This window comes from Pituophis catenifer, unplaced genomic scaffold, assembly GCF_029215685.1.
Source record: "Pituophis catenifer annectens isolate HBS135680 unplaced genomic scaffold, rPitCat1.0.hap2 SCAF_2, whole genome shotgun sequence".
Taxonomy (NCBI): domain Eukaryota; kingdom Metazoa; phylum Chordata; class Lepidosauria; order Squamata; family Colubridae; genus Pituophis; species Pituophis catenifer.
The window spans coordinates 54,916,131-54,941,603 of NW_027256882.1; the positions used below are offsets into that span (position 1 = coordinate 54,916,131).

At 39.7% G+C, this 25,473-nt stretch overlaps 1 protein-coding gene across 1 annotated transcript in view; it reads right to left on the reverse strand.

The window, feature by feature from the left end:
• The window catches only part of FRMD4B (FERM domain containing 4B), a 176,207-nt gene that overhangs the window by 77,289 nt on the left and 73,445 nt on the right, over positions 1–25,473 (reverse strand). The window contains exon 7 of the mRNA XM_070933552.1: positions 25,155–25,177. Within this exon, the coding sequence (XP_070789653.1) occupies positions 25,155–25,177 (23 nt within the window). The remainder of the gene's footprint in view (positions 1–25,154; positions 25,178–25,473) is intronic.

Here is a 25,473-nt window from a genome sequence, read left to right on the forward strand (position 1 = left end):
GGGCCAGTTTCCGGCCTTCCTGAACTTCTGGTAGGCCCCTTTTTCGCCTTCCCCGAGCCCCAGCGCACACCTTGCACTTATCTGCATTAAAAATGGCCCTCGTGGGGACTCCTGGGAAGGGCAGGGTGAGTGGGGCCAGCCAGGAGTGGGATTTGGGGGTTCTCCAAACTGCACAGAATCTTAGCTAGAGTTCTCCCAAACCCCTCCGAACCCCCAGCAGCCCACCCCTGTCCTTAAGTATTAGCAAATGTTTAAACTCAGTTCACCCCTTAATTCCCTGCAAAATATATATATATATATATTGTCCTGGTTTCTGTTTTTGTTTTGAAAGTTTGGTGGCGCAGCAGACTAAAGTGCTATTAAGTAACACCAGCTGCCTGCAATTACTGCAAGTTCAAATCTCACCAGGCTGAAGGTTGACTCAGCCTTCCATCCTTTTGAGGTAGGTAAAATGAGGACCCGGATTGTGGGGGCAATAAGATGACTTTGTATAAAAAAGAACTCCGCTGGGGGGGGGGGGGGCGAAAGCCCTGCTAAGCAGGTATATACAAAAGTATGAAAGCTATTGCATAACGCATTGTAAACCGCCCTGAGTCTCTGGAGAAAGGGCGGCATATAAATCGAACCAATAAATAAATTTAAAAATTCTGTATGTTAAACTTTGCATTCAAAAGCACATTTTACTACCAGGAAAAAGCTACTCTCTCTTCTCAAACATAATTCTGTTAGTCCAAGGAAAATAACTGTTATGATCTCCAGATAAATTGGATTACACCTTTTATTTTCCTCAACCAGTATGATCTCTGGATGTGGATTACGGGAGTTGTAATAAAACATAATTTCCCCTCTGCTAGTTATATACACAATAAATGCATATGTGAGTCAATAGGCAAATTCATTAGTATAACATGTTTCCTTCAGCTGTTCATCTGTATTCCAGGAAGCAATGAAAGGATTTAATTTCAATTATAATTTCAATAAAACAACATTTCTCAATGCCCAACTGCATGTTATTTTAAAGATGCTAACAGCATGGGGTGGAGGAAAGAAGGCTCCTTACTATAATTCTTAGATGAGCATTTATATGAATCTTTTATGTATTTGCAAAAAATGTTATCCATTAAGATATGTGAATAGGTTTTTGCAAACAAAAACTTAACTATAAGAGATCTCAGAAACTATCGTGACTGCAGTAGCAGGCAGTGGATTAAAACTCCCATATTCATTATAGGGATCTTACCCAAATTGGATCTCCCGCCCCTGCTCTATAGTAAAAAAGGCAGAAAATGCATAGTTGTCAACTACAGCTTTAAATAGCATGTAATTTGGCCCATGTGTCAAACTAAACATTAATTACATAGCATTCAGTTCATCACCCCCTTAATTCATTTACCCTACAATAGATTTGCAGAAACCTGATCCAGAATCAATTTAAACCATGCAAGTTGGGGGAAACTTGCTATTTCTAAAATCTATCTCACCCCCTCCCCCACTCACCTGTCCAAAAGAAAGGGGGGGAAGGAGGGAGGGGGAGAGAGAGAGAGAGAGAGAGAGAGAGAGAGAGAGAGAGAGAGAGGAAGAATAGATAATGGTGACTCAAAAGAAAAAAAAACTAAATAAACTTAAGGAATCACTCAGAGGGTTATAATATTGGCTATAATACTTATCAGATGTTCATAATAATGTTGCTGTATCCAGTAACAATTCTGTAAATGGACCAACGTTAAAGATCAAGCCTGTTTCCTTGTAACGTTCAATGAATTATTTGATTTCAGTCAGCTACCAATATTTAAACATCCACCTTACATTTAATATCTTACTTTCATAGTGAAGGAAAGAAGAAAATGGCAGTATTGTGAATGAATATGAGCAGAGCTAGCTGTAAATTAAGGGAGGGGAAGAATAACACAACTGAAAGTTGAGAAGAATGTGAAGTTTCCTAACTGAGGATGCGTAAAGACACCCAAAGAATGTCAGATGTCTATCTTGTCTTCAATGGATTAATTAGCCCTGTAAAATGCAATGCTCATGAAGTTCCTTAGTCAACCCTAAACTTTTTTTTTCTCATGAGTCAGCACTGAAATTGTAATTTGACATTTGCAATGCCGTCACCTGTCCCATTTTGCCCTGTGAATTGCCCTGGAAAAAAAGGCATGGAAGATGAGTCGCCTGTAAGACTGTGACTATAAAAATAAACTGCCATTATGGAAATTTCTTCAATTAATGAAATTCAGGGCTGGAGATTATGGATTTAGTAAACTGGAAAAAAAAAAAGAATCTGAAGCTCAACAAAGCTTCAATCCCTTGTCTTTTAAGGCTTAGCCGCTTTAACCTTCCGTGAACCCAGCATGACCCAGATGAGAGAGCTCACTGTTGTTATGACCATGCTACCACCAGGCAAAGAACAATCTAACAAAACAAGATAACTAAAAGCTTCAGTAAAAAAAAAAAAAAAAAAACCTGAATGATTTTACTACAGATAAAGATTTTTAAAAATCCAGTCAATGTGACTTGAGGGATGACTGACTGATGCAATGTAAAAATGGAATTCTGGACTTTATTTGAATGATTTTCAGGATTGGCGATGCCACTCTCAGTTCTTATCCATTACTGCTTTTATTTCAGCAGTCACTGCATTTGGCTCCATCTGAATTCAGATGAACACCTGCAGCTCATAATATATGGCCAATTAAGACCCAGTTCATGGAGGCTGGAATCAGACGGAGAGCCATGTTTGGCCCCATGACAGGATACTGAACGGAAAAGGTAAACAAAAGAAGAATTATTTTTTTTTTAATCTTGTTTTCTATTTTGAACCACTAACTCAGCTTAGAACAGCAATCTAATCAGGTCCTACAAATGTTGAGTGAACAGGATAGCATTCAAATAACTATTTTTAGAAGTCACCCATACGTGGATTTCCCCCAGGGGTACTCTGAACTTAAAATCTTTGTCTTTGGGTCTGCATTTAATGATCAGGACTAGAACAATCAACTGCACTTGGTCCCTTATTTGGCAAATGTGACCCTTATCATGAAACATGTACAATGAACCCAAATGAGAGCATAATCTTAACAGAAAGTTGGGAAGAACTAAGATAGTTGTGCATATTGTATTTTAGCCAACAAAGCTGTTTTATTTGCATTTGGATTATTTTTCTAGAAACTTTCATGTTTACTTAATATAGATAAAAATGTTATTTTTTGAGTATGATTTAATAACTTGACATAAGTGTTCTAATTAGAAACACTTGACGGTGGTTGCCCTGTAGTTTACTTAGCTGTCCAGTATGTCAAATAAACGCTTGTGTTTGTTTAGATAATAATAGCTGAATAATCAGAATGTCCTTGTCAAGAAGAAAAACTAGAGTAAAAACTAAAGCCATGGACATCAAAGGTTATTAATCAGCAAATTATGTTGAAGATGATATTAAAGTTCAGAGGAAATTATACAATCAATCACATTCATCCAAAAGCTCATAATTATAATTATAATTAGAATCTATTAATTCTAACATGTATATTAAGCTCTTGGCTCAGTTCATTTCTACATGAAAGAGTCACACCACTTTGGAAAATTATAAGAACAGACAAAAGGTTATTCTGAGTAAGATCCAGGGAAAAAAAGGAAGGGCATAATTAATTATAACAATTTTGCTCATAAACCTGTGATATAATCCCCTGAAATGTTTTAGATGCCTGATTAACAGTGGCCCATTAGCTAAAGAAACACTAAACAAACCACAAAATATTCCACTGAGAGTTCAGATTAAAGTGATCTCATAAGATTAATGCATTTTTTTTTTCCAATTTTGGATCCCTACCTTGTTGAACTCAACCTTTCATCTCTTATGATTATTGAGGAAATTTAATTTAATTGTTTTAATTTTGTTTTACTAAGCTTTAAAAACTTTACAGTTAGATTTTTTTTTTTAAAAAAAAATATCATAATACTTCAGTAGCTGCACATAATGTGACAAAGTCTGTTATGAAATGTGGCTGGGGAACTTGAAAATAAATGTTGAACCAAGTGACTTGTTTGTCTGCTTTCAGATCTGATGGTTTGAACAGAAGAGTAAAATCTGAAATGGTTTTCTGCACTGAATTGCCTATCACAGTGATGGTGAACCTTTTCGGGACCGAGTGCCGAAAAGGTTGCGCAGAAACATCATGTGCATGCGTGCTCATTGGGGCCACACTCCAGAAAAGCTGAACATCTGGGTTTTAGTGTGCATGCGCGCCCGACAATCACCTGGCCGATGTGCATGCACAGGACAGTTTTTGGCATTGCCGTGCACGTGAAGGGATCACGCTCTGGAAAAGCCGAACTTCCGGATTCTGGCACACATGCCCACCTGACAATCAACTGGCCGCCGCGCATGCGCACACCAGTTTTGGCACTGCCATGTGTGTGAAGGATAGCTGGTCATCATGCGTGCATTCGTGCCAGAAACCTGGAAGATAAACAGGCAAGGCCACGCATGCCGGGCAACATGGCTTTGTGTGCCACTATGGGCAGGTGTGCCATAGGTTCACCATCATGGGCCTATCACATCCTAAGAATCTATAGGAAAGCCTTGCAAAAAGCATACATTGTATGAAACCATATGCAGTTAGGGCTCATATGATGCTGTGAACTGTAATTTATAATTGTAATAATATTGTGGAATCCCAATCACTTGTGGTATGTTCAACAACTGGTGTTGTGTGAACAAATTTATTATCCTCAACAAAACATTTTAAGATCACTTGCAATTTTCATTGACGTAGCAAACCCAGCTGAAGCTTCCTTACATCAACCTAATAATCAAAGCCAGCAATCCCAGAAGAAAAAAAAACTTCCCACAATTATTGGGACTTGGACAGCATATACATTTAACAACAACAAACAAGCTATCAACCTCTTATCTTTCCCTGTCAAAAACCAGTTGAGCAAGAAGAACGAGGGAATAGCAGTTCAGAGAAACCTGATAGCCTTTTTGATGGATTTCTCATCCTGCAATATATAATTGTATCATACTTTGTGAATGTCAGCAACAATTCTCATCAGATCACAAAGACACCGAACCTATGTGATTCTGTGTCCAAAGTAGTTCAGGTGTTTTAAGGGTTGCGGTGGCTCATGTGGCAAGACGCTGGGCCTGCGCACCACTGAGGTCGGTGGCTCGATTCCTGTGAGCGAATAAACTGCGTAGTTGACTTTGAGTTGAATACAACTTGCTTCCAAATAAAGTCCTTATGCTGCTACACTCTTATGAATTTTTCTGAATCAGCAACTCACAAATTCACCTCTAGCAGACAGGATGGATAATAAATCACCTATATAACCTTTATGGGCAGGCTGGAGGAATATATATATATATATATATATATATATATATATATATATATATATATATATATATATATATATATATTTATTTATTTCTTTTGATTCATAGGTATAAATGTGCGATATTTTTGCAATCAGGGTTTTTTCCTATGTTATAATTATATATATATATATATATTCATTCTCAGGTTTTCGCGGGTGTTTGTATGTAGGTCTTTGGTTATTCGGGTCTTCTCCCACGTAAAATTGGAAGTATCTTGGCGACGTTTCGACGAAGTCTCATTCGTCATCTTCAGGCTGGTGTTCTCGGCTTCGTGCTTCCAGGAGCAATGTGAGATCACAGCTGTCTCTTCCTTTTAACTGCTAGTGGGGGTGTGAGCTGATTGGGTGGGAACTTGGCTGTGTTCTGATTGGGTGGAGGTGTGTTCTGATTGGTTAGGGGCTTGGCTGTGCTCTGATTGGATGGGGGGTTGGTTGTGCTCTGATTGGCTGGGGGTGTGTTCTGTTTGGGTGGGGGCTTGGTTGTGCTCATCTTAGTTTGAGTTGCAGGGGGATTTGAGCTGGTGAGCTGCGTTGTTGTTGTTTGGCTTCGTGTTTGTGGCCGTGCGAGCTCTTCATGGTGGGTGTCAGTCTGCTTCATGTATGGATTGGAGGGGTTTAAAGTGGCTAATGATGCAGCTGCGGTCTGGCTTCTGGTCCTTGGTCCTGGCTCATTATCAGTGTGGGTTTGAGTCTGCTTTCTGCGTGGATGTGTGGTGGTGACATCCTGTGTGGCTCTCGTGAGTGTGGGTCTGGTGTCATTCGTCGTGTTAGGGACTCGTTTGTCAATAAGGGTGGGTTTCCAAATGGCTGGTAGGCGGGAGGTATCATCTCGTTTGTTCATGCTGTGTGGGCGTTTTTCTATCTCGATGGCTTCTCTGATTATTCTGTTGTTAAAGTGTTCAGTTTTGGCGATAGTTCTGGTCTTTTTAAAATCAATATCATGTCCTGTGGCTTTAAGGTGTTGGACCAGGGAAGAAGTTGGTTCCTCTTTTCTGACTGAGTTCTTGTGTTCTTCTATGCGTGCACTTATTCGTCTGTTGGTTTGTCCGATGTATGTGGTGGGGCAGGCGGTGCATGGGATTTCATATACTTCTTGATTTTCTAACTCAATTTTGTCTTTGGGGTTCCTTAGGATGGTGGATATTTTTCGGTTTGTGCAGAATGCTGTCTTGATGTTATGTTTGTGGAGGATTTTGCATATTCTGTCTGTGGTGCCTTTTATGTATGGGAGGAGGGCTTTGCCGTTTTCTTGTTCTCTGTCTTGGATTTTAGTGGGGGTTTCTTTTTGGATTAGGTTGCTGATCTTATTCCTTTGGAATCCATTGGATGTTAGTACGTTAGTGAGAGTGTGTAGTTCGGTTTTTAGGTGTTGTTCGTCAGCTAAGCGTTTTGTTCTGGAAATGAGTGTCTTGGCTACAGAGTTGATCTGGGCAGGGTTGTGATGTGAGAGTGCGTGCAGATAGCGGTTTGTGTGTGTTTTCTTCTGGTAGATAGTGTGTCCTAGGGAGCCATTGGATTTTCTGTAGACTAAGACATCCAGGAAGGGAAGTTGGTTGTTCGCTTCTGCTTCCATGGTGAACTGTATTTTGGGGTGTAGGCTGTTGAGGTGTGTGAGGAAGTTGTCCAGTTTTTCTTTCCCATGTGGCCAGATTATGAAGGTGTCATCTACATATCTGAGCCAGAGTTTGGGTTTGTGATCAGAAATTTCTAGAGCTTGGGTTGCAAAGTATTCCATATAGAGGTTAGCAATGACAGGTGAGAGGGGTGATCCCATGGGTGCTCCTTCTATTTGTTTGTATTTCTGTCCATTATAGATGAAGTATGTGTTGGATAGGCAGTGGTTGGTCAGATCTAAGATGTGCTTGGGGGGGTTATATTTGTTTTGGATAACTGTCAAGGCTTCTTTGATTGGTACTTGGGTGAAGAGGGATATGACATCGAAACGTCGCCAAGACACTTCCAATTTTACGTGGGAGAAGACCCGAATAACCAAAGACCTACATATATATGATTTATATTGCTGCCTATTCGCCCATGGCGACTCAAGGCGGCTTACAGAATACAAAAAAACACATTTAAAAAAACAGTAAAACTCATTAAAAAAATCAAATAAATTAATGTAATAAAATAAATATCATTTCAGACAAGTGGCTGTTCAGTCTCTTAAGAGCCTCCACAACTTCTGAAGGCAAGCTGTTCCACTGGTTAACTGTTATCACTGTTAGGAAATTTCTCCTTAGTTCTAGGTTGCTTCTCTCCTCGATTAGTTTCGATCCATTGTTTCTTGTCTTGCCTTCTGGTACTTTGGAAAATAGGTTGATCCCCTCTGCTTTGTGGCAGCCTCTCAAATATTGGAATCCTGCTCTCATGTCACCTTACTCCTTGAAGAAAACTATGTCTATGAATCTAGTCCTATCAAGAGAACCATGCAAGAGGAGGATGATGATTTTATCCTGCCTTTTTATATGTAAGTCAAGGTGGTAAACATACCTAGGTACATTTACTATTATTATTTATTATAGCCTACATACTACTAAAACTCTCATGTCTGCCTGTTTGTAACCTTCAATTAAGGCAAAACAGTGCTTCATACAGCAACAATTGATGTTACCTAGTTTGTAATTTGATACCCCAAATGGGCTAACTTATAAAATGTGTCCAAAATCCAGAACCCATGACTCCCATGGGACTCAAATTTGCCAAAGTTGTGTCTGCTTCAGTACTGCCATGCTATTGTCATTTCCAAAGTTTCTTGTCAGCTTCCTACAAGGAAATTCAGTGGGAGAAAGCTGGGAAGGAATTGGAAGCTATTCCTGTTCCCATTGCTTTTCATGCTCACCTGTGGTCATTCTACTGATCTGTTTATATAACAAAATATCTTGGAAATAATGACCCAACAGGTCACAGGTTGTCTAATATCATTACAGTTTTATTTATCATAGTAAATGGTTCATCGCACAGTCAGACAGGAATTCAGACTGAAAATGGCATTTTTATCCTCCTATTGAGTTCTTCCCAGTTCTGAGATAGGCAAATATTGATGTTTTGTGGTATTGGAAGTATCATTGCAGGATGTAAGTTTCCGGAATAAAGCTTCCTTTTGCAATTGACTGTTGGTGAATTTGTCAATGCTGATGGAATAGTAAATATTATTGTATTTATTGCATTATTATTTATTGGGTTTTTTTCAGCTTCCTAATAGGACGCGGTGGCTCAGTGGCTAAGACACTGAGTTTGTCGATTGAAAGGTTGGCAGTTCAGCTGTTTGAATCCCTAGTGCCGCGTAACGGGGTGAGCTCCCATTACTTGTCCCAGCTTCTGCCAAGCTAGCAGTTCGAAAACATGTAAAAATGCAAGTAGAAAAATAGGGACCACCTTTGAGGGGAAGGTAACAGCATTCCGTGAGCCTTTGGCGTTTAGTTATGCTGGCCACATGACCATGGAGACGTCTTCGGCTTTGAAACAGAGATGAGCACCGCTCCCTAGAGTCGGGAACGACTAGCACATATGTGCGAGGGGGACCTTTACCTTTAATGTAGATGACAATTATGGCATTTTCCTTGTGCTCTCCATCCAAGTACAAACTAAGCCCAACTCTCCTTGGCTTTCAAACATAAGGAAGCCTTGTCTGAATGTTGCTGTCAGGTACTGCTGATAATTTTTATTTGTTCATTCATTGTAGGATGAAGATGGAAAGTACAATGAATAAAGAACAAATAAAATACTTTTAGTAATATATGCTATCCTTCTCTGCCATTTGTATCCCAAGCACTAGACACAATTTAAATATTTGAACTTTGCAGCCCACATTATATTGTTAATTTCTATTTAAGTCCTAAAGCTGTATTTTAGATGAATAAATCTACTTTGCTCGATGAAAGATTGTATATTTCCAAGGTCGGTAAAATGAGGACTCAGTTTGTTGGGGGCAATATGCTGACTCTGTAAACTGCTTAAAGAGGGCTATAAGGCACTGTGAAGCGGTATATAAGTCTAAGTGTTATTGCTATTATGGAGCCATTCTTGCTTGAATTTGGTTAAACGTTTTTTTGTGGATACATACTGTCAAATTTGCCATTGCAGCATATTTTTCAAGTCTGATAGCAATGTTGTGCTCTGTTTATTCTTGCTATCAACATATATCTCAGTAAATTGTGATGAATTTCACAAGTGAACTGTTGTAAGTTGAGGACTATCTGTACAATCTTAGATTGGTGAATGTAAATCTATCTTCTTCCTTTGAATTGTGTAGAATTATAAACTTTCTTCTGTTTTTTATATGAATCTGTCCATTATTCTTTGGTAATCCTGCAGGTTTGTCTGAAATTACAATTCTTGCCATTTGGAACAGAAAGTTTATTTGAGGTAATAACTCCAAAATATTGCCCACACTTAATCCAATGTGTATGCCTTCTCATATTGTAGACTATTGAGATTTCTAAAGAACTTGATATTATTATCCTTGGCTTCACACTTCAGGTTAAACCATTAACTTTTAAAAACACAACTGGTTGATAAGCAACAATAGTTGGGATAAACGCAAAGTACTTTGTTGATGTCAATTAGAGAATATCTCTTTCCTGTAATCAATGCACGTTTTTCACTTTCCTTTGATTTTCCCCAACTGTTTACTCACCTCACAATGCACTATTTGTTTAGCTAAGTAAATTTAGCTAAAGACTGCAGCAATTGTTTTGTACCGAGATCATGAAAAAGTATTTCTCCCAACCAAACTTCTATGCACGTAAGACGTGGTTTTGCAGACATTTGCATAATGTTGAACTGCCACTTTTACAATAAGAAATGTCATTTTCTGTACTGACCATTTTTTATAAATAGTTACAAATATTAGAGAAACATGATACAAATAACAGAAAAACTGCTTTATAAAATGTGTGAAGTTTCCTGTGTAGTAGAATTCAAAAGATTGAGATGATGGAGTTGAATGACAGTGACACAGTCAAATGATTATGATTTGCATCGTACCAAGCCAGAATGTGTTCTGTTAATGTTGAGCATAAGAGTGCAATAGTTTCTTCAAATGAATCACTTTTTAAATGGTAGCTCAGAGCTAAGTGTGAGCCCACCAAATGAGTTCCTGGGATGTTTAGAACTGAAATAATGTCTCCCTCTATATATTACTAAAACTCTCATTGCTGTGACCTTTATGTGAAATGGTACATCATAGGGCAACAATTTTTAAATTAAGGTACCTCACATAGGCTAAATTATAGAATGTGTCCAAAATCCAGGAGCCATGATTCCCAAGAGAGTGAAATTTGGGGATGTTGCGGCTGCTTCAGTGTTACTGGCTGCTGGTGTCACGCGATCTTCATTTTCAAAGTTCTGTAACAGTTTCCAAGCCACTCTTGCAATCCTTTGCTCCTTTTCCACCCCCCCCAAACAGCAGCCACTTAGCTGCCTGCTAGAAAGAGAAAGGGAAGAAAGAACCTTATGCACCCACCCCATGCAACCCCCTTGCCTATTCCCTAGACTTGTGGTGTCCCCAGTGTTCCCCATCTGTGCCACCCCCATACGTCTTTCCTAATCCACCCAGCACCATATCCTCCATGACCTGCACCAATCTTGCATGTGTTCCCTGACCCACGAGGCACCTCTTGCAACCCCCATTCATTTTTCTTAACCTATGCTATCCACCCACCCACCTGACCTACATGGCACCTCTTAGACATCCCAGAACCTCCATGCACCCTTCTTGAGCCATGATGCCCCACTTGGCCTTCCCAATCCACACAGCACCTCCCCCTCCAGGTACCCTTTCCAACCTACACTGCCCACCACTGCACACCCTCCCCAACTCACATGGCTTCTCTTATGCACACCCCTGTACCATTCTTGACCTGCAGCCCTGCACTCTCTTGCTCCTTCCCCTGCCTAGCAGGAGCTTGCTTCCCTGTCTGTTGGCATTTGAACTTGCAACTTCTTGCTGGCTTCCCCAGTGACTTTTTCACTGCATGCTTCCAACAAGCAAATTAAATGGGGAAGCCAGCAAAAAGTTGAAACTTGCTCCCACTCCCATTGCTTTTTGCCCACCTGTGGCCATTCTGTTTCCCTCTTTAGATTAAAAAAAACCTGAAATGACCCAGCAGGGCATGGGCTGTCTAGTTCTTAGATAATTCTCTGATCAGCTAAGCTGAATATGTAGATTAAGAGCAGGTGGCATCTGTAGCCAAAGAGGCCTTTAAACAGGTCCTACAGGAGCACCAACTGTGTCCCTTCTGAAATTGGGGAGCCCTTCAGACAATCACTCATGTCCTTGTCACCTCAAGGCTCGATACTCTACATGGGACTGCCCTTGAAGATCACCAGGCAGCTTTAATTGGTTCAGAATGCAGAGGAATCAGCAGTGGGCAGCTTGTCTTGGCATGCCCACATGATACCCAGTTTCATGAACTGTACTGGTTACCAGTGTGCGTCTGCAAACAATTCAAGGTGTTGTAGATGGCATGGAACTTGATTATCTGAGGAACTGCCTATATCTCATGGTTTCTGCTTGACCAGTTTGAGCCAAGAGAATGTGCTCTAGTTGCCTTCAACTAAACAATGACACTTGTTTAATGTGCTCTAGTTGCCTTCAATTAAACAATGACACTTCAAGACACTTTCTTTGTCATAGCACTTGCATTCTGGAATGCAGTTCCCCCTGATATCTGGAGGGCTCACACCTTGTGGCATTCTGGTTGGCCATAAAGATCTTCAAAGTCATCCATTCAAAGGTTCACCCAGCTCTAATATATGGTGAAGGAAATAAAACATACATCCGCTAACTTACACCCATAGTTTCTGTGGATTCATTGATTTGATTTTGATGGCACCTGACTCCAATTGATTTTGGCAGCTCACAATATAAAAAACAAAATGTATTTCTTTCTTTCTTTGAAATATTTGAATAGTCATCCATGATATGTACTGCAATCCTGAGCAACTCAGAAGTAATTATAGAACATTAAAAACAACAAAACATGATAGTCGAAAAGTGCCTCCAAATACAACACATCTCCATACATCCAGGAAAAAAAAAAATAGAGCTTCACACTAATAAGTACAATAAAAGGAATAACAAGATGCTAATCCAGACAGCTAACATGAGAACATATGCCAGGTTAAACACATCCAAAAAGGGTGCATGGAGGTTCTGGGATGTGTAAGTTCAGGTAGCCTACAGACTTTCACTATTTTATGCACTTTTACCAATAAAACCTATCCTTATCCCTCTAAGTGATTCATTGCAGTGTGCTAAGCCACAGTGTGGTCTCTTTGTTTATCTTAATTTATTATGTAAACTCAGATGCAATGGTGTGTAAAACATGTTTTACGAATTAGCACTATGTGTGAAATGAATCACTGTGGCTTATTTGATAGTTGTCAAAATAAGTTTAGATTTTAACATAATGTGTGCACCAGTACACTGAGTAGCACTACTCTATAATATTCCTGTTATCTCTGAAGCATGAATAAGGCTCTTTTCTTGTGTACATATTTGTGCTCGTGTTACAGGTAAGCATACTCAAGCAGTACAGACTGTCTAATACATATATTACTGGATATACCTTTGATAAGTATATACTCTGACTAACTTAAAAACAAAATGTAGTTTCTACTTCAGATGATTCATCTGGGACACAATTAAATGTCTCTACAAAATTACTATCTTTTTCCTTTTATGTAGTGGCAAATCCTAAAGGGTAGCTGGCTTCCCCACTGACTAGCTTGTGGGAAGCTGTCAGGGAGCATTGGAAATTATGAACCTGTGAGTGCAGTTGATTGCATAAAGCAGTGGTTGTACAGTGGTGCTGAAACGGCCAGAGTTTTGCCAGATTTCAATCCCACTGGAGTAATGGATCCTGGATTTTGGATGCATGCTGTAAATTAGTCCATTTGAGGGGGTCATAGTTCAAAAAAAAATGCTGTCCTATGATGCACTATTTTGCCCAATTGAAGATTGCAAACAGATACAACAGTTTTAGTAGTATATTGGCTTAGTAGTGACCCATTGGCTAATCATTTCAGAGATATTTCCTTACCTAAACAGAGAAAGTAACTGGTTGCTGCTGAGTGGGGGAGGGACCAAGGGAAGGATTGCTTGAGTGGTCAGAAAGCTATCAGAGTACAATTAAAAATGAAGATAAAATGAACAGTTCTGAAGCAGCAGTGCTGAAATAGCCACAAATCCCATTACTTAGACAGTTTTACATTTCTAATATGGGTTACGTGTATGTCTCTGAATCATTATAATTTTGTTAAGTCATTCAAGGTAATAGTACAAAAGAAGACCAAAAAGACGCCACTTCCAAAAGGAAACTTTTCTTTTTGAAGATAGACTATTTCTGCACGAGAACCTTGATGGTGCAAGATAGTTCTTGCAAATACTAATTAAGTTATCAACAATGTGACAAAAGGAATCAGCACAACCTGCAGCCCAATTTCAAAAACCTGCAGCAAATGTTCTGGCAAGAGTGATATGTCAGGCTGCTGGAGTGACAGACAGACCAAAATAAGGAGAGCCCACAGTTCAAATTCTCCCTGTTGTCCTTTGTCTGCTTATCACTAGTTTGCAGTTCCCCAATTATTCCAGAAGGAAGGACAACAAGTCACTTCCAACCTATGTAGGTTGCCAGTTATTCCAGAGATTGCCTTAGTTGTTGCTGTTATTGTTTTAAAATCCAGATCAGCAGAAGGTGAAACAAGTTCAGACAAGGGTTTCATCACCGTATGGATCTGATTCCTTTTAGATTAGCCCAGCTGCTTTCTTTGAACAGTTTCCCATTTTTTTTTCTCAACTAAAATGAATAAATGAATGTCGCTACTGAGTTTATGGCCACCTGTATTTATCGTTTATATAACACATCTGATAGCATGCTTTGCAAGTTGAAGAATTTAGAAAACACACACTGTTTCAATTTGATGGGGAAGTTCCTGACTTCTAATTAAGCTGCAACAAGAGTCTGCAGGATATAGTTTTACACAAACGTTTTCCTCTTACAGACTGTGTTTATCACCCAAATAATGATACCCCTCTCACACTCCTTTCTACTTGTCACCCATCAGGAATTCATTACGTTGTCTGTGTTATGGTACACCAGACAGCAGTTATCTCTGTAGTCCATGGGCTATAATACAAACCCAATGTGTCATCTATTTAAAGAAAATACAGTCTCTCCTGGGAGCAATTGAATGAACTTTCGGGAAGGAAAAAAAAAAAGGCAAGGCTTGAATACTGGGAACAAAAAAAGAAATGTTAAGTAAGTACAGTATATTTGGCTTCATCTGAATTCCACCATTGAGATACATGTTCTCAGACAAACAAAGATGGAAAGATTTTCATTCAGTCTTTTCCCTCCAAGAATGGAAAGACTGTTCAAGCTACAAATTCGGGGTGCAACTTAAAGAGGAACCCCTAAAGGAAACAGATGGAGATGCATCTTAATGGATTTGCTCCCTAAGGCTGTGTCACCATGCCCCTTAAAATGGTTTCCAGCTTCAGCAAGCAGCCCTGTAAATCAGGGGTCTTCAACCTTGGCAACTTTAAGTCTTAAAGTTGCCAAGGTTGGAGACCCCTGCTGTAAACAACATAGTGATGAAAACTCACACTACTTGGGTTGGGATAGAACCTTTGATCCACAGACTTTTGAGTAGGCTTCCCTTACAAGATATGGGCATGTCGTTTCCGGCAACAGATTTTGTTAAAAAATAATGGGGGATAAGCAAAAGGAAATTTTGTGTTGCTCGACATTAATCCAAGCCAGAGAAGAATATCCATTTCAGCAAAAAAGCTCCAACCAGAGACTGAAACTTCAGCATATTTGTAAGGTAACCTTGATTTACTATCTGTGAACTCCTCCCTCAATAGAAGAAGAGCAGATTTATTTTTAAGCGCACCTTGAGATTTACAATCTGAACTGCAAGGAATCTGAATTGCTAGCAAAAGTAAGTATTAACAGAAAATAAATCTGTGATTCCAAAGCAAGCACTGAAGTGCTGGTTTTGCTATTACTGTTCCAAATGGGAGTAGATTTTCTCTTCATCTCCAAAGTTACTTGGGCTCCACCTCCATGCAGAGAAGGTTTCCTCCACTGTCCTTGCTTGTTTAAATCTGCCCCTTTCAGATTTGTATTGACCTGTTTTGCTTTAACTTTTCCCTGCTTCCCTGCCTCAGCCCCCTTCATCCTGTTGAAGCACAAAGTCTGGCATCTATTGACAGGCATGTCATGCCAATTTCCCTTCACAAGTGAAACAGGGAAATGAAAAAGAGAAGCCAGAGAGAACTCCAGCTGTCTTGGCTCTTCTGTTTGTTTATATACAGACAAGTGCTTGAGAGAAAAGGGACTCCAGTTGTACGAACTTTAGTAAAAGTATCCAAACAACATTGGACAAATGAGCAAGTGCTTTATCTGTTTTGGCAACAGGACAGACATGAGCCACATCAGTGATATCCTCTTTTTATTGTAAGACGAAGTACAAGACATGCTTTGCATGTAAAGTCCAGCCATCAAATTGTTTGCTAGAAAGATCTCTCACCAGCCGCAGGAACAGGACCTAGGTCAGTGATGGTTAACCTTTTTGGTGCCTAGTGCCCAAAGAGTGCACATGTGCGAATGCATGCAAGCATGCCTGAACCCTCAAAATACGATGTGCATGCATCCCCGCACATGCGTCCCGCCCGCACATGTGCCCCCCATGCGCCCTGGCTCCGAGCCCTATTTTGGCTTCCAGGTTGGCCCAAAATGGGGTGTGTAGGGGCACATGCGTGCTAACCCCCAAAATGCAATGCGAGCTCCCCCCTGCATCCGCTCCCCTGCATGCATGTATGCATCCCCACATGCGCCCCGACCCCCTGCATGCACAGCAGAGACCTGAAGACCAGATGGCTGGCAGGAAGCGTGCGCGCAAGTGCAGTAGAGCTGGGCTGGGGCGACGGCTGGCATGCCCGCAGAGAGGGCTTTGCGTGCCACCTGTGGCACATGTGCCATAAGTTCACCATTACGAACCTAGGTGAAGCTCAGCAGATATACCTCTTGAATATTTTCATGTTCCTGGCTTCTTTAAATGTAACAGCTTGCATGGCATAGGTTAACATCCTATGCAGAATTAAGATGGATTTAATACTGATAAGGAACATTTCTCCTAAACTACTTATAAGAACACAAAACTTCCTGCTGGATCAGGCCAAAGGTTTATAAATCAAGCATTCAGGTCCCACGATGGCTTCAAATACAATGCAATGCAATAGCACTTCCTGCTCACGTTCCCTAGTACCTGACATTGAGAAGTGTTCTGCTTCTGATGCTGGAGTAAGTATAAAGTCAGACTGAGTAGAAACTACTGATATTATGCAGCCATGATTTATTTTTATTTTGGAAAGTGGGCAGGCAAGATCACGCTTACCAGCTGCATGCTTCCAAGCTACGTAGAAAGTCAGAAGAGGTAATCTACAAGTAACACCTAAGAGTTTTTACTCTCAGAATATATAATGTAGGAACCTGGCAGATTTACAGGGTTCAGCACTGTACAATCTATTATGACCCCTCCTCCTTAAGGAACACAAGAACCTGTTTCGAAATCAGTTTAATAAGTAACCCATGAGAAATCTGTGTAATAAACAGCTCATTCAAAACACTCCAAACAAAACACACTTTCCCTTACATTCACAGCACAATTTATTATATCAAACCATTGTAGCAGATCAATAAAAGGGCCCTACAGTCCAACATTACACTATGGGAAGATCACTTCCTGCCTTTCCTTCCCTGAATATTGTATTACAGGGGTCTCCACACCATGGCTGGCTGAGGAATTCTGGGAGTTGAAGTCCACAAGTCTTAAAGTTGCCAAGTTTGGAGACTCCTGATATATTAGAATATTTTTCTCCCGTCTTCTCCAGAGGATTCCTTATGGTTTAGCAAATCCTCGCTTCCACTTCTTTTTGGGTAGTGCTATTTGGATTATAGCAAGCTCTACAATGAGACAGTGAGATCTGCTACTTCTATATATGGCATTAGGTGCCTACTAAATTTGTTTTAGTTCTTTTCTGTTTAGAAGGTGGTGGTTAATGAGATCTCAACAATTCCATTTTATGCTGCAACAGGGCACATAAAACAATGCCTGCTTTACTTTGTATAAAATTATTCCGTGAGGGTCAGAGGAAGGTCTTGGTGCTATGAGGTAGATTTTTTCCCAAACGTAGTAGTGTTTTAAAAGTTTGGTTTACTAGTGAAGTTCAATCTACAATGCCCATCTCCTTTCCCTTTCTTCTATGACTGTATATCCTCTTTTTTAAAATTGTTTTGATTGGCTGTTAAAAGCTGCTTAAGCACATGGCTGTCGTGCTGACACTAGCCATAAATGATCTGTAAAAAGACCTCATCTTTTCCATCCCATTCAAAGCTCCTCTGGCAAATGTCACTTGGCACACTTTAAGAGAGTCTGAATAGTATTCTTCTAAAACTACTGCACTGCTGCCAGGTTTTTTTTTTCCAGCTTGAATCTACTACAAAGCATTCAAGGACGGAAACATGTCCTTAGCCTTTAAAACAAGATTTGCTTTCTCTTCTAAAACACTGACAGTATGTTCCCTCAGGCATGACTGTCTCCTTAACAGCATGTTAATATCCTTGTGGCTGCAACAACACTAGTTGATATCTCGCTATAAACTATCACTCTGTCCTGACCACAAACATAGAAATAGATTTATAACTTGGATACTAATTTAAAAACATCAGATCCATTTAAAAATTGTCCTTAATGTCAATACAGGTCTCTGCTGGTGGTAATAACTGTATTTAGAAATGTTGGTCCACAATATTTCTCCTCAGTGTTATCTTGAAAAAAAAATGCTTATTTGTGTAGACATTTTAAAACATGATTTGTATATTCATATCTTTGCCTTAAATTTATTTTTATTTTTATGTAGTTTTGTAGTTTTATTACTTATTAAATGTATATGACACCCATCTCAACCGTTGGGTGACTCTGGACTGCTAATTATTAATGATTAAATAATAACTATCATTTTTCCATGTTTAGTGTTTATTTCTTTTGTGTAAACTTAGTATTCCTGGGTAGGATGAAAGATAAGTGAGAATACTTTTCATAACAATTAAATAAAGAAGAATGAACATGCCTAGCAAAATGCCTGATCACTGTTACCAGAACAAACAGCTCAAGCTATAATGTATGAACTTTTTAAAAAAATGCACTATGCTTTTCTACCAATATTATACTCAGAGTTAAAAGCCCTTTCCTAGACAGGGATGCCCTTCATACGGTCACTCATGCTCTCATTATCTCTCGGTTGGATTACTGCAATGCCCTCTACATAGGGCTGCCCTTGGGGTGCACCCGGAGGCTCCAGCTGGTCCAGAATGCGGCTGCGCGGGTTGTTATGAGAGCTTCCCGTTACTCCCGTGTAACACCACTCCTGCGTGAGCTGCACTGGTTGCTGGTGGTCCTTCGGATCCGCTTCAAGGTGGTGGTGCTTACCTATAAAGCCCTTCATGACATGGGCCCGGGGTACTTGCAGGACCACCTCCTACCGGCCTCCCACCATCCACTGCGCTCACATAGGATTGCCCTCCTCTGGGTGCCATCGGCCAGAGAATGTCGGCTGATGGCGCCCAGGATGAGGGCATTCTCTGTGGTCGTACCAACCCTCTGAAATGAGTTACCCACTGGGCTCCGGACGGCCGCTGACCTCCGCACTTTCCGTGGCGACCTGAAGACATGGCTTTTTCAGCAAATTCCCTGATCTGCCGGGAGTTTTAATTGCTTGGGGATTTTAAATTGGATTATTTTAATATCATTTTATTGTCGTGTTGTTTTATCATGTGAGCCGCCCCGAGTCCTATGGGAGAAGGACGGCATATAAATACGATAAATAAATAAATAATAAATAATAAAAACAGTTTTGCTTATGTGAGGACATAACTTCATCAAAATGGGGTTGGGACGAAAATGCATAGAATTTTATCAATATTCAATTCAAGCTGGGTTTTTTTTACACAATAAACTTACATTGGAACTTTTATTTCTGAGTTGTCGTTTATTTGTTGTTTTTGTTAGTTGCGAAGTCGTGTCTGACCCATCACGACCCCATGGACAACATTCCTCCAGGCCTTCCTGTTCTCTACCATTCTCTGGAGTCCATTTAAGCTCACGCCTACTGCTTCAGTGACTCCATCCAGCCACCTCGTTCTCTGTCATCCCCTTCTTCTTTTGCCCTCAATCGTTCCCAGCATTAGGCTCTTCTCCAGTGAGTCCTTCCTCCTCATTAGGTGGCCAAAGTATTTGAGTTTCATCTTCAGGATCTGGCCTTCTAAAGAGTAGTCAGGGTTGATCTCCTTCAGGACTGACTACATTATTTGAGATTTCTCCAATGAGTACTGTCCTAATCACATGGATAAAGCCCCATCATTCACACATAGCACAAACTGAAAGATTAAGCAAATCTTGGGGCAAAGATTATCTAATCCTCAGTGGATAACTCTGATATACTATAGTAAAATAAATTCCAAAACAGAGTTACTTCTCCCTAAACAAAACCTGCTTGCTAAAATATATGAAGGTTTGGAATTTTTGTTTTGACAGCACCTGGTTTCAAGATGGCAATTCCATTTTCCTCAGGCTTGACATTACAGAGTTTGATGATTAGCACATCAGACATGTGCTTCTCCCAGCTGCTTCTTGGCCAACTGTTTCAATGTTTTTATCAACCACACAATCAATGCTGGTATTGTTTTGCCGGAACTCAGCTATCTCATGAACGTTTGCTGTATCCCTGATGATGATAAGGGGAACTACTAGCTTCGAAAGAGGGGGAAGGGAAATAAGGTTTAGGTTTATTTTATTTATTAAATTTAAATTCCTCCCATCTCTCCTACAAGGTTTACAAGGTTTAGCTTGATTAATTAGTTACATTAACTGATTATGCCTACAATGTTACCTAAATTAATTAAAGTACTCTGGATGTTTAACAGTACATAAAACTGGAAGTAGTTTTTCTTCTTCTTTCAAAAAGCCTTCAAGTTCTCATGGTACAATTCCATCTATTTCTGTATAGAAATGTACAGAATATTTGTTATTTCTGTAATAAAGGAGAAATCCATAGTGGACTAGTAAAAAAAATCTATTTCAGATTAGTTAACATTTACTAACTACCAAGCTAACTACAAGATTAGTTAACTTAGTAGTTAACAAACTTGCTTATTTTGGTCAAAAGAAGCAAATAATAAAAGGCTCCCTATTTCATTGGTCCATTGTAGAGAAAAATCTGCTCATTCTATTTCACCAGGTATCACTTCCTGGGGCAGTATTAGGTTGTGTGTGAAACCCAGCAAATAGTGGTCGGCAAGTAAATATAAGGGGATGTGGCACTGGTGGGATTCAAATTTTTTTACTACCGGTTCTTTGGCCATGGCTTGGTGGGCGTGGCATGATTTGGTGGGTGTGGCAGGGAAAGGATACTGTAAAATCTCCATTCCCATCCCACTCCAGGGGAAGGTTACTGCAAAATCCCCATTTTCTCCCAATCAGCTGGGTCTCGAGAGGCAGAGAATAGATGGGGGCGGGGCCAGTCAGAGGTGGTATTTACCGGTTCCCCGAACTACTCAAAATTTCTGCTCCCAGTTCTCCAGAACTGGTTAGAACCTGCTGAATACCACCTCTAGGATGTGGCCATCACAATGTACAGTAGGCAACTAGAGTAGCAGCATTTGCCAACAAACAAGTGAAAGTCAGTAGGCAGACAAGAGCAGACAACACAGTCATGTTTGTACCAGTAATAGTTGAAAAACGTTATTTGGATATGGAATAAGAAAAGGATAAAGTCTGCCTTCCTGGTAAAGCCAGTGAATGATGTCACATATTTCTCTCTTCCAGAGAACAGTAGGCAGACCTTCCTTGCATTAGGATATGGGGGACATGCAAATGAGCCTTAAATATATTGACATTTTAACTGAACGCATCCTTGAATCAAGGTCTGTATAATTTTTTTTCTAAAAAAATACCATGCCTGAAAAATGAATGCAGCACATCTACATAAATAAAGGAATTTGATTCTTAACACAAGTGGCCTGCACCTGCTGTTTCATACATATGCTAGCAACTTCCTTGGGACAGCTTGACACATGGCAGTGACCTTGCTTTAGCTCTGGTAAATGATGCAGGAGTTTCCTCAATGTCTACAAATGTCCCAAGTTGACGTTAAACAGCTGCCTGAACTTGACATTGCCAATTCCACAGTTTAAGAGGAAACTAACGCAAAGATGTATTTTCCCTCACCAGAGCAACACATTGAACATGTTGCAGCAACTGCTACTGATCTCAGAGAATAATCACCTTTAAATAATTCAGTTCTCTCGTCTTCATTTTCTGGAGTTCTCATCCTGCACATTTGCCTATAAAGCTTCTCAGATGTAATTAATACGTACTGTATAATTGAGTCAATTCTGTGTGAAAGTACTTAAGGTCTAGACTATCAATAAAATAATTACTGGTCTCAAAGATGTCTCAGTACAGTTTAGACTTCGTATCTAATTAAGACAGCTGCTCCTTTAAACTTAGCAAATTAAATGTCTTGCCAACTCACAATATACATGTAATATTCTGCATGATGACGCCTTCAACACACTTCAGATCCTTTCATGGATAAAATCAGATTAACAATTAAGAATTCTAATCTGTGATTAATTAATCTTTATCAGTTTGAAACCTTCATGGTTTCATCCCTATTTGTAAGAATCACCACCCTTAATCATTTCTTGCATTCTGTTACAAAAGAGCAGCAACTGCTTAATTAACACACTTAAAAGTAGATATTTTGGCGCCAGACGTACTGATATAATACACCTGATAGCTGTAAGCTATGAAGGATGTGTGCTGATCCAGATGATGATCCAAGCTAACCTAATAATAGATTGGATATGTTCACACAACATACTAAATCACACACTAGCCAGCCACAGGCGGTATTTAATTTATGGTTCAGTGAATCATGCAAAAACCCAAGCAACTGGCCCAGATAATTCTGAAGACCATGTGCGAACATGATCACCAAGTGATTAGCAGTGTTAACACAAGTTATTGATAAACTGATTAGAAGAAAGCTATGAAACACCAGTTTCACCTTTGCTAACTGCAAAGTACAGGTGGTCCTCAACTTATGACCACAATTGAGCCCAAAATTCCTGTTAAGTGAATTTTTCCCATTTGATGACCTTTCATGCCACAGTTGTTAAGTGAATCACTGCAGTTGATAAGCTGGTAACACAGTGGTTAAGTGAACCTGGCTTCCCCATTGATTCTGCTTGTCGAAAGGCTACAAAAGGTGATCACATGACCTTGAGAAACAGCAACAGTCATAAGTATGAACCAGTTGCCAAGCATCTGAATTTTGATCACATGATCACAGGGGATGCTACAAAGGTTGTAACTGTGAAAAATGGTCACAAATCATTTTTTCAGTGGCGTTGTAACTTTGAATGGTCACTAAATGAACTGTTGTAAGTTGAGGACTATCTGTAGATTGCAATTCCCTCCTACCATTTAATTTTTTAAAAAAATCAATTCTGTTCAATAGTAAATGATCAAAATATATTCAGGTGCTATGTTTACACCTATGAAGTTCCGAACAGTGCAGACAATTGTACACCTAGGATAATGTATGAAAGTGAAAATTGGGACTCTGAAGAAGTAGGATAAAGACAGTATTGACACTTTTGAACTTGGTGCCAAGAAGACTCTTGAAAATGTCACGGGCAGCCAAGGAAGCAAACTGATGGATCATCAAACACATTTACACAGAATTCTCACTTGAGGAATGAATAACTTTGGACCTATTGTGCAAAGACCTAGCTCTTTGGAGAAGGCTTTAATAGCTGGGAAAGGTGGAAGCAAAGAGAAAAACTAGCAGCAAGGTGGATAGGCTTAGTTACAGTGATGATGAAGGCACCATTGGAAAACCTGAGGGACCAGATTAGGATCTTCATGGAGAAAAATCTATTTACCGTATTTTTCGGACTATAAGATGCACCAGAGTATAAGACGCACCAATATTTTGAAGAGGAAAACAAGAAAAAAAGTTTTTGGCCTCCGTACATCCAATTTTTGTCCTCCCTGGCCCCCAGGAGCACTCTGCAGGCCTCCCAAACCTTCTGCGCATCCCATTTTTGTGAAAAACAGGCCTGTTTTTGGCAAAAACGGGATGTGTAGGGCAGGGTTTTGGGAGGCCAAAAATGGCTGTATTCGGTGTATAAGATGCACCAACATTTCCACCTTCTTTTAGGGGGATAAAAAGTGTGTCTTATACTCCAAAAAGTACGGTATGTGGTCACTAAGAATCAGCAATGACTAGATGGCACATAATTAGTCAGTCAATCAATCAAAACATCAAGTCTGCTGCCCTGAGATTTCTTGCTGGTCTCATCCAAGTCCAACCCTCCCTAATTTTTTTGAGACTTGCTCAAGTCAGACTGATCGGTGCTGCCATCTGCTATGACAGTAATTTTGCTATAGAATAGGAGTGCTCGATCTTATTTCTATCAAGGACTTCATTTCTGCAGGAATAATCATATAATGATATCCCAGGCTAAAACAAACAGTGAGCAAACCAACTCATTCCTTCCTTTTATGGCATGGTTCTTTTAAGCATCATCTTTTTCTGAAAACTTCCTGACTTGCAAAAAGATTTTTTGGACTGAACTTTTCAACTGAGAAAGTTTCTGCCTCTTCCACCCAATCATGCACAATAGAAAACAATGCATTTTGCACAATGGCAAAAAATTATCTTACAACAGCTCATTTCAGAATATACCCATACATGCATCTAATTTTGCCAAAATGGTAAGCAACAACAAGCCATTTTCCCTTTACAGGAAATCAAGCCATTGATGAAACATTAATCTGACTAAAATCCAACCTTCTAGGTATTTGTAACCTGCATCTGAATAAAGCACTCTTGTCTTCCTCTCCTCCCCCTCCTGATTTTAAATCTGACATCATTTTAGCCATTCTATGGCACCTGATCAAAGCTTTTGCCTACATACTCCTCCTAATTTTGGAATACCATAGACAAACAGTGTTCTCCTCCTACAAAGTCTCTTAAGTGAGCTGCTGCTAATTAACCTCCCCAGCACCACTTTCAACTCAAAGGACAACAATGTCCTTTTTATTTAATTGCTCCAGCAAGAACTGCACACTGAAGGGACTTGGATTTTGCTGATAGGAAGAAAACTGACTGAAGCTGCATCTGATTTGCACATGGTAGGTAAAGAGCTGAAGCCACCAAGCTCAAAATCTTTCAGCAGTCACAATACAGCTGTCAGGACAGGAGCGTGATGGGTGAGCCCCCTTGGAGCAGCTGCAAAAGGAAACACTGCACATTGATCTACAAGGCTGACAAACTTTTTGCTAAGCATACATTAGGGATATTCATGGATAGGGTCATTAGGAGTTTTACAGGGAGGTTGGGAGAGGGGGGGGGGTTGTGAAAAGAACTTCTCTAGATGGAGGTTACTAGCTTGCTACAAAATATTGAGAACTTTTACCTTATCATAGATTAGCTAATATAAGCATCCAGACTTTGGTACTTTGGAAAAGAATAGCTCAATTTTCATTTGCCCACAAAAGCAAGTTAGTTTGCTAGTTAACACTCTGAATTTATGTTGGTTGTTTGCACTTGCTCTGCTTTGTGATCAGCAAATGCAGGAAAAGCTAAACCTCACCCACACTGTTAATAATGTTAATAATGAAAAAGGAAATGTAATTACCTAGAGTAGTCTCCTTTTGCTTCCTATAAGGGGAGAAAAGCCATGATGTTAGAAAACTTTTTTTTTTAGTTTTGTAATGGCTGTTCACATTTCATTTAGATACCACATCATTAAGAATGCATTTTAAAATTCAAGTCATAGTTTTGAACAAATGTGGAAATTAAAAGTACATCAGTGGTTTGAATTTTTTTTTTAAATATAGGATTTGTTATTTAGAACAACCAGCTCCGCCCCTCCCCTACCCCATGTGTTTAAGGCAAAAACTAAAATTACACAGCTCAATTTCTGCTAATCTGGATCCATTTCAAACACATTTTTT